Source organism: Coregonus clupeaformis, chromosome 11 (genome assembly GCF_020615455.1).
Source record: "Coregonus clupeaformis isolate EN_2021a chromosome 11, ASM2061545v1, whole genome shotgun sequence".
Taxonomy (NCBI): Eukaryota; Metazoa; Chordata; class Actinopteri; order Salmoniformes; family Salmonidae; genus Coregonus; species Coregonus clupeaformis.
The window spans coordinates 41,121,147-41,135,480 of NC_059202.1; the positions used below are offsets into that span (position 1 = coordinate 41,121,147).

Here is a 14,334-nt window from a genome sequence, read left to right on the forward strand (position 1 = left end):
ACCATCGGGTGTGACTATATTGCCTTTCCAGCCCAGGCACCGTTGTCATGCACGGCTGTGACTGAGAACGGGCAGGGTCACGTCATGTCCTCGGCTCCCGCTGGTCCTCAGGAGTTGCCTGCTAAAAGACTGAGCCCACACCAGATGTCATTTCCGATTCCCATCTATTCCTCACCGCCACCAGATCACCAGCAAGCGCTACCTGGCGAGCCGTCGCCAGCGACAGAGTCCCTTTCTGCCTCTGACTCTCTGCCTGTCCCTGCACTAGCGGACCCTCCAGCAGCACCGGACCGGTCTGCTGTTACTTCTGATCATCGGCCCAACTCCAGTCCTGGTCGTGCTGCCACTGCTCTCAACCCCTGACGTGACTGTGGGGGACAAACCAGACCTCGGTTGGGGAGCCGACGCCGCCAGGCCTCCTCTCCTCTGCTGGGGCAGGGTTTCTAATAGGAAAATGTACCGGCAAGATTTTAATTTACCAGAGATTTTGAGAAATGTACATCCATATGCATTGGGTGCGTAACGCATTAGGGCGTCCTCCCACCGTGCTCAAAATCACATTTCGAATATTGCAATGAATCTTAACAGAATAGAAATTAGCCTGTAAAGTTGTAATAAAATGAAGTAGAACGATGTTCTTATACCAACATGGTTTTATTGAAAAGCAAAACATTGCCGTTTCGTCTTCTTCCCTGTTATAAATCATAAATGAATAAAATGTAATATCTTAGCAAAAGTCTGTTAGTTTGTAAGTCTTAGGTCAGAACATGGATAGCTATTTCGAAGGAAAGCTTGGCTGAACACAAAAACGATAATTTTGAAAAGATGGTCATTTCCATGATTACTTTTGGCTACAGCCTCCGTTATGGATGTTACAGAGTCTGAAATAGACATTCAAATCATGTACTACTGAATAAGCTCAACTGAAATGCACCATTTGCGCATGATACACATCATTACTCTCTACTCTAGTCTATCAATCTATTCCAAATCTTTATACTATACATGACACAGGGGCGGCATATGTTGATCTTGCCTAGGGCTGCAGCAGAACTGCTAGGACCAGGCCTGACGAACACAATCATTTGCCTTTACTTTGAGCAGACCTTGGCCTGCTCAAAGTGAGCTGCTGCTTTTGGGAAGTCAAATCTGTCCAACTCCTTGTAGCAGCTTGCGATGCGCATCAGTCTCGTTACTTTGTCCTCGAGGGCGCGATCTTGAGGCCGTCTTTCATCTGTTTTGGTGAACAGCGGGCACACTGGAAACGGGGATGAAGTCCCTTATGAGGACCTTTTTGTGTCTTTTACGTGAGTAAAAATAGAAACACACACACACACACAACTCTTAATTTCCAAGCAGCTTGAGGATTTGTTAGTCTATGAAGTATATTAATAATATACCTGGGGCGGCAGGTAGCTTAGTGGTTAAGTCGCTCTGGATAAGAGCGTCTGCTAAATGACTAAAATGTAGAAAATGTATATTTGCCTTTGAATTTGGAGCACATCGACTGGTATTTCCATCAATGAATAAAAAGCATTATTTTGCAATGGATATTTTTTTTCTCCCGGACAATTTGGCCGGCAACAATTTTATTTATCAGCTTTTCATTTTTTGGATCGGCCAAAAGCCGGCATTTATTGGCTAATGGAAACCTGATCTCTGCTGATGGGGCCTGGCCTGCCTCAGTTGGGGTGCTGCCGCCATTCGGCCTGCTCGCCTCCCCGGCCCTGGACACGGGGGCCAGCCTGGGGACTCGCCTCTGTGAGGGAGCCCCTACCGCGCTACCCGCATGCACACCTTAAGCCCCCTGGCTGCACCTGACCTGCAGCTGATGGAGTGGCTGCATGGGGTAACTACACATGGTGGCGGGGACCAGCACTACTGACATTCCGGCAGGGGAATTCTGCACATATTTAGGGGTGGCTGTTACAGAATTCCCCTGCCGAGGGCGCTGTGGGTCTAATATCCAGCATGTGTGGTGGTGTTTATATCTGGCTGGCGCCGTGTAGTCTATCTTCTTCTCACGTGAGAGATATCGATCACCCCCGGCTCGTGGCTTCAGCCAATCAGACTCTCCCCATGAACCCCACACTCTGTCCATGCACTGATCACGCATTCTCTGATTGGTCAGATGCTCATAGCTAGCCCTGCACTGGTCAGACAGTTCCATTGCATGCTCCCGCAAGGGTATAAATATTGCCCTGAGCCTGACTCTGTTATCGTGGGTAGAATTATGTGCATGGGATGCGTGAACACAAAGTAAGTTGTAGTTGTTGTTTGACTTGGCTTTGTATGCCTCTAAAAGTATTCATAATATAATTCAGCAATAAGGCCAGAGGGGGTGTGGTATATGGTCTCCCGAGTGGCGCAGTGCCACTAGAGATCTTGGTTCGAATCCAGGCTCTGTCGTAGCCGGCCATGACCGGGAGACCCATGGGGCGGCGCACAATTGGCCCAGCGTCATCCAGGGTAGGGGAGGGAATGGCCGGCAGGGATGTAGCTCAGTTGGTAGTGGGTTCTATTCAGTATGAGAAATAAAATAATGTATGCACTCACTAACTGTAAGTTGCTCTGGATAAGGGCGTCTGCTAAATGACCCCCCAAAAAATTGGCACGACACAGCCCTTAGCCGTGGTATATTGGCCATATATCACAACCCCCCGAGGTGCCTTATTGCTATTATAAACTGGTTACCAATGTAATTAGAGCAGTAAAAAATAAATGTTTTGTCATACCCATGGTATACGGTCTGATATACCACGGCTTTCAGCCAATTAGCATTCAGGGCTCAAACCACCCAGTTTATAACAATTATTATACAACGGGTGGGTCTAATCCTGAATGCTGATTACTTAAAACAGCATTCCAGACGGTGTCTGTTCCACAAGTTACCACCGGCTAAATCTATTATGTTAAAATGCCTATTTACTCGGTTCCATCTGACTGCGCAATCCACTTTCTCATCAGCCCAGCCAGGCAATTTATAAACTTGATTTCTACTATAAAAAGCATTTAGACATTATCTCACATTTGTATAAACCTTGTGGTCTATCTCTCTGACATTTGCAACGTTGTTTCAATATTCAAATTTGATCTCCTGCTGTCCTATAGTAATGAATGTGTCAGGAGTCAGGTGAGACAGGCAGGCAGCTTTTCTCAGCCAGTCAAAATCATGAATCAGCTGGCATAATTTTTATGGATATATACAAAGAAATGTCAATTGAACAAAACGTAAAACGAAACAAAGTGCAGTTAGTTTGCAGTCTTTCCAGCTTCAGTTTGAAGTGATTGTGTTAGCTGTTTTGTTGTCTAGCTCCACTGAACAACAGTGACCTGACGAGAGAGCACATTTTCTATGCCAGGTGAAATCGCGCCTCATTAGCTCATTGTTATGGATGCCTCCAAATAAATGTCACTAGAAAACAGCTTAAACAAATGCAAATGAAGCTACTGGCTACACTGTTTGACGTGACTGTAAGTTAGCCGTAGTTGGCTAGCTAGCAAGCAAGGGATAAGAATGTTGCCAGCCAGTATGGCAATGGAACAAAAATACTGAACGACTGGGTCGCGTCTCTGGCAACCGAACCAATAGAACAAACGACCAGTCGGCTTGGGTAGCAACCCTAGATTTGTGTTGGGACTACATCTTGTGGAAGGATGAAATAGTATGAATAAAGTCATCTAAATAACGTTTTAATGAAAATATGTCAATCATTATTTGACATATGCTGTCTCCTTTACTTGTAGCTCTGCTTTAGGTACCCTACTGTCATGTAAATACAGTACTTTCTTACACTGCTGTTTTTTATTCCATGTTAGCTAACATACTAGTCATTATCCTACATTATAACACTTCTATTCTGTTAAAAATGTGTACATCACCAATTTGTAAGTCACTCTGGATAAGAGCGTCTGCGAAATGACGTAAATGTAAAAATGCTTATTCGATACAGTCCTTGTTATCGGGTATTGCTGTGTAATATCCTACTGTTTAATTGCTGCAGTGTATTATCATATAGAGTCCTTCATATTGTGCTATTGTAGTTCTATGCCATTACATGAATGAGCTATAACCATGTCCATTCACTTCTCTGCTCTATCCATTGGAGCCTGTATGTGAATATTCATTATTCCTTTATCTGTACCTTTCAGAACCATCCTTATGTGCATCCCCATGTTCATCTTCTTTAGTGTGTTTAAATAAAGTTCCTATGTTTTAACTCTTGGGCTGCTTTATTACCCTCTAACCGGGGGCGATGTCAGTGAGTCACAAACCCGTAAAATACGTAGGGCTCTCTTTCACTGCCAATCCACTTTTCTGGACACTGGATGAAGTCTGTATATTTTGGGGGGTTTTCAATTTGGAGAAAAATAACACTACAGGACTATTCACAGATTGTTCACTTCTCATTTTTCTATCTAAATAAACAGTACTGCCATGTATGATAAATGCATTTCATCATATATTTTCCAACAGAATCTTAGCTAGAACAAGATATCAACAATTGCTTCAGTAAAAGTCTGAAGAATACAGCCCCAGAACAAGCACACAGTGTGGTGAATGCACAAGCTTCTGAAGCTAAGATATGATACATCAATATCCATCACATCCACAACCGTTAGGGATGTTACAAATATCATCATGCTAAAAAAGGACACTGACAATGAAAAGAGAGAAGCCAATTATTTACCATATAAAACCTTGATGAAAGTTAGCTTTACAGCGTAAGTTTCAAGATGATCTGATTCCAAAAATCGTTATGTATGTTACATTGTCTGTCCCAGTCACCCCCTTATCTTTACAAGACTGTAGAACACACAAACAAAACTCAAAACACTTGGTCTCTATTGCTTCAATAACATCTAATCTCACAACTAATACTGGGGGACAGCTGTGAGTGCAAAAACAAGGTATGTGAGCCCTTTCTAAAAGCCATGAAATATGATTGACTGAAAAGCCTTTTTTGAGACTTGGCCACCTACTCTGGAATGGTCAACATTCATGCAATTTCCTATTTAAACTTTTCAAATAAAGCCTGAACTCCAACATATAGACTATTATTAAGGATAATTATGAACTATTTGGGCATGCTCAGGTTGACCTTCCCACAGAATTGCCCTGCTCCTCACCATTAGGCAGCAAGCAAGTTGACTACTATCCAGTTATGCAGTGTTGCATTGTTCTTTGCATGCAATGTTGAAGAGAAGTGTTTCAAGCCCAGGTAGTGTATCATAATTGATCATGTACTGTATGTGATTTCTTACCACAGCCTAATCAAAGACGAGTGTGAGTCTGTGGAACCAAGCAATAAACTCAAGGTTGATCACAAGCACGGTGCCAATGAGAGCCACCAAATAGTAGACTTCTGGTGTAAGTATCACCATCTTTCCAACAATTTTCATGCTGAACATTGATGTGTACTCCCATCAAAAACTGACCAATGTCCAATTTGTTTCTACAGTCTGTGAGGAGTGCAAGGAGTATTTCTTGGAGGAATGCCCCACCCATGGTCCTCCAGTCTTTGTGCCAGACACATCAGTGGCACTGGGGGTGCCCAACCGGGCTGCCCTCACGGTGCCCTCTGGAATAGAGATCGTCCAGGAGGAGGAGGTGGATGTGTGCTGCATAGATGCGGGCATCCCCAAGGGGGCGCTCTTTGGCCCATATCAGGGGGAGCTGGTGTCTAAAGACTATTCCGCAGGGTTTTTCTCCTGGATGGTGAGTTGAGCATTATCCCACTCTCCATGGTGCAGGGACTTTTCCTGAACTATTAATAAATAAGTATTTCATTATTTGTCAACATTTATAAGCATTTATAATGGCTTATTCATTTAATTCGTGTTTATTTATTAATTATAAATGTGTTACCAGTGGTCCTAACCCATCTGTTTGTATGTTATACATTTGTAGCCACATCAGTGTGATAAAGGCTTAAAAGGGTCAGGGATCTTTCTCCAGGGAACGTATCTCATCCTTGAGCTGTCAGCCATTTTCTAAACATCACACCATTCTGCTACTGCTGGTGTTTTTCATCCTTACTCTCAATTCTCTTAGATCGTCGATGAAAACAACACATACAAATCCATTGATGGCAGTGATGAAACTCAAGCTAACTGGATGAGGTATAATTTAGTAATAATGTTGATCATCAATAAGCCTCTCAGTTTTGAGAATAGAATTGAACAGAAACTGATTAACTTCATCAGCTGTGAATCTTTGACATCAGTGTTGAGCATTCAAAGAATGTGAGAGGACACCCTAAATAAGGTGTGGGAAGATCAGGTATAATTTAATCTGTTGACTGTATGTGCATTGCTTTAAACATGTTGATGCTACAACCTGTTGTATTAAGACCTTATGCGACTGACAGATATTTATGGATTTTTGTTCTTATATTCCAGGTATATACGGAATTCGTCGGATGAGAATGAGAGGAACCTGACTGCGTTCCAGCATGGAGAGCACATATATTTCCGTGTGTGCCGACAGTTGTCGACGGGAGATAAACTCCGTGTGTGGTACAGCGATGACTACATGAGGCGGTTGCACAGTGTCTCGCTGGACAGCATTGACCGCAACCTGGATACAGGTGAGACGCCCCCCTGAAATGTATTTCAATTTGCCTCATGTGGCTGCTCAATATGACTGACTCCATCGCTAGGAAAACTAGTGTTATTTGTGTTGACCGAGGGAGGTTTCAAATTCGAACACTGCACAATGTTTTTCTACTTTTTCATTGCTATGTGAATCTTGGATGGATGCAAAACCTGTCTGTCAGTGCAATGATTTAATCTGATGCTCAAGCTCAGTTCATTGACCCATTATTTTAACACCCATTGAAAAGTTTGTCTTAAACTACAAAACACAATTCAGTTAAATTCAAAGCGCAAATGAAGGCCAGTTAATATCTATATTCCTTTAGCATCCTGGGATGACAACTTCTCCACGTGATGGTTCTATTGCTAAGAGTTTGACTCTTAAGGTAGATTTACTTCTAGCCGACCCGGAAGAGTTAAGTATTGTCGCTTATATGTGAATTGAATTCGGAGCATGTCAGGAGCATTTCGGGAGTGCGTTGGTTGAAATTCTCCCTGAGAATCTGATTGTCTAGTCAGTTCGAGCCAATCACCATAGAGCACGGTGCGCTCCCAATGGTACCCACATGGACTGAAATCGCATGCAGTGATGAATTTGATGAAATCCAGGCAATATCATAATTTTCTTTATCCGAAAAATTTTGTATCTATAAACAGAGCAACGCATCAGATTAGGGGAGACCGGGCTGTGTCATTTTTTACTGGTGTGTATTTCGCAACACCAGTACACCTACAGGCTATCTTATGAGACTCTTTTCAACATTATTAGAAAGACCCAAGGTCTTGAGTTCCCTTTTATCCTTATATCTTATTCCAAAATGGGAGTTATTTCCTATCAAACACACTGTCCACTTGAAATGAAGATATTAATGTAGCATACAATCTTAGAAATAGTCTGTCTATTAATTTTTATATAACCATCCCCAACTGAGCATTAAGGCTAGCTAATTTCCCTATGGCTTGACTTAGCAACTCAGAAATACATTTGAAGTATAGCTCTCCCTTTCCTCTTTTCAACAAACAATTGTTAAAATACTGAACAAAAACAAAAATGCAGCATATAAAGTGTTGGTTTCATGAGCTGAAATAAAACATCCCAGAAATGTTCCATACGCACAACAAGCTTATTTCTCTCACATTTTGTGCACAAATTTGTTTACATCCCTGTTAGTGAGCATTTTTCCTTTGCCAAGATAATCCATCCACCTGACAGGTGTGGCATATCAGGAAGCTGATTAAACAGCAGGATCATTAATTACACAGGTGCACCTTGTGCTGGGGACAATAAAAGGCCACTCTAAAATGTGCAGTTTTGTCACACAACACAATGCCACAGATGTCTCAAGTTTTGAGGGAGCGTACAATTGGCATGCTGACTACAAGAATGTCCACCAGAGTTGTTGCCAGATAATTTTATGTTAATTTCTCTACTATAAGCCGCCATCAACGTCATTTTCAAGAATTTGGCAGTACATCCAACTGGCCTCACAACCACAGACCATGTGTAACCACGCCAGCCCAGGATCTCCACTTCCGGCTTCTTCACCTGCGGGATCGTCTGAGACCAGCCACCCGGACAGCTGATGAAACTATGGGCTTGCACAACTGAAGAATTTCTGCACAAACTGTCAGACACCGTCTCAGCGAAGGTAATCTGCATGGTTGTCGTCCTCACCAGGGTCTTGAACCGACTGCAGATCGGCGTCGTGACCGACTTCAGTGGGCAAATGCTCACCTTCGATGGCCACTGGCACGCTAGAGAAGTGTGGTCTTCATGGATGAATCCTGGTTTCAACTGTACCAGGCAGATGGCAGACAGCGTGTATGGCGTTGTGTGGGCGAGCGGTTTGCTGATGTCAATGTTGTGAACAGAGTGCCCCATGGTGGCGGTGGGGTTATGGTATGGGCAGGCATAAGCTACGGACAACAAACACAATTGCATTTTATCGATGGCAATTTGAATGCACAGAGATACCGTGACGAGATCCTGAGGCCCATTGTCGTGCCATTCATCCGCCGCCAACACCTCATGTTCCAGCATGTTGTAAGGATCATGTCTCAAGGATCTGTACACAATTCCCGGAAGCTGAAAATGTCCCAGTTCTTCCATGGCTTGCATACTCACCAGACATGTCACCTATTGAGCATTTTACTTTTTTTTTTTTAATTTTAGTCATTTAGCAGATACTCTTATCCAGAGCGACTTACAGTTAGTGAGTGCATACATTTTCATACTGGCCCCCCGTGGGAAACGAACCCACAACCCTGGCGTTGCAAGCACCATGCTCTACCAACTGAGCTACAGGGGATGGATATTTGTTTGGGATGCTCTGGATCGACGTGTACGACAGTGTATTCCAGTTCCCGCCAATATCCAGCAACCTTGCACAGCCATTGAAGAGGAGTGGGACAACATTCCACATGCCACAATTAACAGCCTGATCAACTATGCGAAGGATATGTCACATCAGATACGGACTGGTTTTCTGATCCACGCCCCAACCTTTATTTTGTGTTGGTATCTGTAACGAACAGATGCATATCTGTATTCCCAGTCATGTGAAATCCATAGATTAGGGCCTAATTTATTTATTTCAATTGACTGATTTCCTTATATGAACTGTAACTCAGTAAAACTTTGTAATTGTTGCGTTTATATTTTTGTTCAGTGTAGATAGCCTAGTCCCATAATTCAAACAATGAAAATACCAAGACATATTTTCTTTACTTTCACCTCTTATAAAAAAAACACAAATTCCCCTCACCTCAATGTTTTGAGATATGAATTGTGCAGGTGGATGACCTCTTGCAAATTAGCCATACATTTTAATCTAACAATTATTAGGCTAAACAGCACCCTCTAGATTGGGAGGAACAGACTAAGTACTGTGAAAACCAACCTATGAAACACAACAGCCCCGGTCTCCCCTATTCACTGTGCGGTTATTGGCTGTTCAATCTCCTTGATTTATTAGGCTATCATAGATGGATTTAAGGTGAGCATGTTGTGCAATAAACGAATGACTTACATGCATATATGGTTTTGTTTAGGCATTTTAGTTTGTCTGACAAAAGTATACTTGGTCTGGTCTTTGGCGTCCCAATGCAAATAGCGTAGCCGGCAATACACCCCTAACCAATGTTCTGTCTAAACTGCGCGCAGCTCCCCTCGGACTGCCTCGGAGAAGAAATATCAGCCCTCACAGAGAAGCACAAGATTGAACTTCACTCAACTTTCTAGAGTTTTTCCCTTTTAGTTAACACTGTCAACGTTTCGCTCTACTGTGGGAATTGTGCTCGAATCAATGCAATATTAGCCACATTCAATGTATCATACCGGAACAAAATGAACTATGCAAGACTTAGAATGCTAATCAAACTGTGCAAGATATTTTCTTGTAGGCAAAGGGCATTGGAGTAGGATTCTATTGCATTGACAGACACAACTCAGGCCTGTAGTCTACACAGACCGGTGCACCATAACCAATCAGAGCTGCAGTAGGCCTATATGCAAATAGCCATTGCCATATATGGATCTGCCATTGACTTTAAACTGGACTGTGTTTACAGCATGAGCGGTCGTAAGTAGATGCGCTTGTTTTGCGATCAAAGCTAGAGCTGCATGTAGCCACCTGTGCACGTGTTCATATTCTCTGCTAGTTAGTGAGTTATTATCCCAGTTATAGCTCATTTCTAGTCAACAATGGGGAGGAGTGATTGCTTCCTACAAGAGCACAACATGTGTGCATTTCTAGCCATCTTTGAAAAGCTAGTCAGGTAATGAGCTTTTTCTATGTCTTAAAGGGTCAGTGTTGTATTTTGTGACAGGCTTGAATAAGCTAAGTAGCCAATAGGCAGAGGTTAGCATAATTAGTCTGATTCTCTGTAATTATGGTATGGGAATAAGAATGAATTTTATTTCGTAAAGTGGTTTCTTGCATCAAACAGAACATTTTGTCTGAAGGACAAGTGGATAAACAGGTTAATGTCAAGCCCTGCATGTTTTTTTCAAAAGTCTCATGGAATGTAGGCCTATATTGAACACCACACATTTGCTGCTACTGTAGGCTGAATGATAGAACGGCTATTTCCATGTTAAAATATTATGGGATGCATTTTTCTTCATAGTTTTCTATGATAGGTCACTCCGGTAGGCCTACATTATGATAAAATAGCCACAGTAGGCTACTTGGCCACTGTTAAAACTGTAACTTAAAGCGTGTACAGCCTCAGTGTTCACAGTAAACTCACGCTGGAAGTTGCACAGAATTTTGACAACGTTCACGTTTGCGCTCAGCAGACCTGAAATTTGCTCAGTGACAAAAAAAAATCAAGGGAACATTGCTCCTAACCACCCGCGACCAGCGAGTACATAAAACATCCTCCATTCAGGCTGCAAAAGCATCAGTTTCCTCCTTAACTACAGTGGCTTGCGAAAGTATTCACCCCCTTGGCATTTTTCCTATTTTGTTGCCTTACAACCTGGAATTAAAATTGATTTTTGGGGAGTTTGTCACGGATTCTGCCGAGGCTGCTCCTCCTCCTTGCTCGGGCAGGCTTCGGCGTTCGTCGTCCCCGGAGTACTAGCTACTGCCGTTCGATGTTATCGGTGTTTGTTTAGTTTTGTCTGTATTGTTTACACCTGTTCGTCATTATGTTTGATTGTTTCTCTTATACAGTGGGGGAAAAAAGTATTTAGTCAGCCACCAATTGTGCAAGTTCTCCCACTTAAAAAGATGAGAGAGGCCTGTAATTTTAATCATAGGTACACGTCGACTATGACAGACAAATTGAGGAGAAAAAATCCAGAAAATCCCATTGTAGGATTTTTTATGAATTTATTTGCAGATTATGGTGGAAAATAAGTATTTGGTCACCTACGAACAAGCAAGATTTCCGGCTCTCACAGACCTGTAACTTCTTCTTTAAGAGGCTCCTCTGTCCTCCACTCGTTACCTGTATTAATGGCACCTGTTTGAACTTGTTATCAGTATAAAAGACACCTGTCCACAACCTCAAACAGTCACACTCCAAACTCCACTATGGCCAAGACCAAAGAGCTGTCAAAGGACACCAGAAACAAAATTGTAGACCTGCACCAGGCTGGGAAGACTGAATCTGCAATAGGTAAGCAGCTTGGTTTGAAGAAATCAACTGTGGGAGCAATTATTAGGAAATGGAAGACATACAAGACCACTGATAATCTCCCTCGATCTGGGGCTCCACGCAAGATCTCACCCCGTGGGGTCAAAATGATCACAAGAACGGTGAGCAAAAATTCCAGAACCACACGGGGGGACCTAGTGAATGACCTGCAGAGAGCTGGGACCAAAGTAACAAAGCCTACCATCAGTAACACACTATGCCTCCAGGGACTCAAATCCTGCAGTGCCAGACGTGTCCACCTGCTTAAGCCAGTACATGTCCAGGCCCGTCTGAAGATTGCTAGAGTGCATTTGGATGATCCAGAAGAGGATTGGGAGAATGTCATATGGTCAGATGAAACCAAAATATTACTTTTTGGTAAAAACTCAACTCGTCGTATTTGGAGGACAAAGAATGCTGAGTTGCATCCAAAGAACACCATACCTACTGTGAAGCATGGGAGTGGAAACATCATGCTTTGGGGCTGTTTTTCTGCAAAGGGACCAGGACGACTGATTCGTGTAAAGGAAAGAATGAATGGGGCCATGTATCGTGAGATTTTGAGTGAAAACCTCCTTCCATCAGCAAGGGCATTGAAGATGAAATGTGGCTGGGTCTTTCAGCATGACAATGATCCCAAACACACCGCCCGGTCAACGTAGGAGTGGCTTCGTAAGAAGCATTTCAAGGTCCTGGAGTGGCCTAGCCAGTCTCCAGATCTCAACCCCATAGAAAATCTTTGGAGGGAGTTGAAAGTCCGTGTTGCCCAGCGATAGCCCCAAAACATCACTGCTCTAGAGGAGATCTGCATGGAGGAATGGGCCAAAATACCAGCAACAGTGTGTGAAAACCTTGTGAAGACTTACAGAAAACGTTTGACCTGTGTCATTGCCAACAAAGGGTACAGTGGGGAAAAAAAGTATTTAGTCAGCCACCAATTGTGCAAGTTCTCCCACTTAAAAAGATGAGAGAGGCCTGTAATTTTCATCATAGGTACACGTCAACTATGACAAATTGAGGGAAAAAAATCCAGAAAATCCCATTGTAGGATTTTTTATGAATTTATTTGCAAATTATGGTGGAAAATAAGTATTTGGTCACCTACAAACAAGCAAGATTTCTGGCTCTCACAGACCTGTAACTTCTTCTTTAAGAGGCTCCTCTGTCCTCCACTCGTTACCTGTATTAATGGCACCTGTTTGAACTTGTTATCAGTATAAAAGACACCTGTCCACAACCTCAAACAGTCACACTCCAAACTCCACAATGGCCAAGACCAAAGAGCTGTCAAAGGACACCAAAAACAAAATTGTAGACCTGCACCAGGCTGGGAAGACTGAATCTGCAATAGGTAAGCAGCTTGGTTTGAAGAAATCAACTGTGGGAGCAATTATTAGGAAATGGAAGACATACAAGACCACTGATAATCTCCCTCGATCTGGGGCTCCACGCAAGATCTCACCCCGTGGGGTCAAAATGATCACAAGAACGGTGAGCAAAAATCCCAGAACCACACGGGGGGACCTAGTGAATGACCTGCAGAGAGCTGGGACCAAAGTAACAAAGCCTACCATCAGTAACACACTACGCCGCCAGGGACTCAAATCCTGCAGTGCGAGACGTGTCCCCCTGCTTAAGCCAGTACATGTCCAGGCCCGTCTGAAGTGCATTTGGATGATCCAGAAGAGGATTGGGAGAATGTCATATGGTCAGATGAAACCAAAATATGACTTTTTGGTAAAAACTCAACTCGTCATGTTTGGAGGACAAAGAATGCTGAGTTGCATCCAAAGAACACCATACCTACTGTGAAGCATGGGGTTGGAAACATCATGCTTTGGGGCTGTTTTTCTGCAAAGGGACCAGGACGACTGATCCGTGTAAAGGAAAGAATGAATGGGGCCATGTATCGTGAGATTTTGAGTGAAACCCTCCTTCCATCAGCAAGGGCATTGAAGATGAAACGTGGCTGGGTCTTTCAGCATGACAATGATCCCAAACACACCGCCCGGGCAACGAAGGAGTGGCTTCGTAAGAAGCATTTCAAGGTCCTGGAGTGGCCTAGCCAGTCTCCAGATCTCAACCCCATAGAAAATCTTTGGAGGGAGTTGAAAGTCTGTGTTGCCCAGCGACAGCCCCAAAACATCACTGCTCTAGAGGAGATCTGCATGGAGGAATGGGCCAAAATACCAGCAACAGTGTGTGAAAACCTTGTGAAGACTTACAGAAAACGTTTGACCTGTGTCATTGCCAACAAAGGGTATATAACAAAGTATTGAGAAACTTTTGTTATTGACCAAATACTTATTTTCCACCATCATATGCCAATAAATTCATTAAAAATCCTACAATGTGATTTTCTAGATTTTTTTTTCTCATTTTGTCTGTCATAGTTGACGTGTACCTATGATGAAAATTACAGGCCTCTCTCATCTTTTTAAGTGGGAGAACTTGCACAATTGGTGGCTGACTAAATACTTTTTTTCCCCACTGTATATAACAAAGTATTGAGTAACTTTTGTTATTGACAAAATACTTGATTTCCACCATAATTTGCAAATAAATTCATTAAAAATCCTACAATGTGATTTT

General features: G+C 42.9%; 1 protein-coding gene across 2 annotated transcripts in view; it reads left to right on the forward strand.

Moving 5' to 3' along the window:
* LOC121555273 (zinc finger protein 862-like) overlaps nt 1–14,334 on the forward strand; it is a 42,455-nt gene that overhangs the window by 1,890 nt on the left and 26,231 nt on the right. For both annotated transcript variants that reach the window (XM_041869087.2, XM_041869088.2), the window contains exons 3-6: nt 5,271–5,371; nt 5,463–5,719; nt 6,056–6,123; nt 6,403–6,590. In XM_041869087.2, coding sequence (XP_041725021.1) covers nt 5,271–5,371; nt 5,463–5,719; nt 6,056–6,123; nt 6,403–6,590 — 614 coding nt within the window. The remainder of the gene's footprint in view (nt 1–5,270; nt 5,372–5,462; nt 5,720–6,055; nt 6,124–6,402; nt 6,591–14,334) is intronic.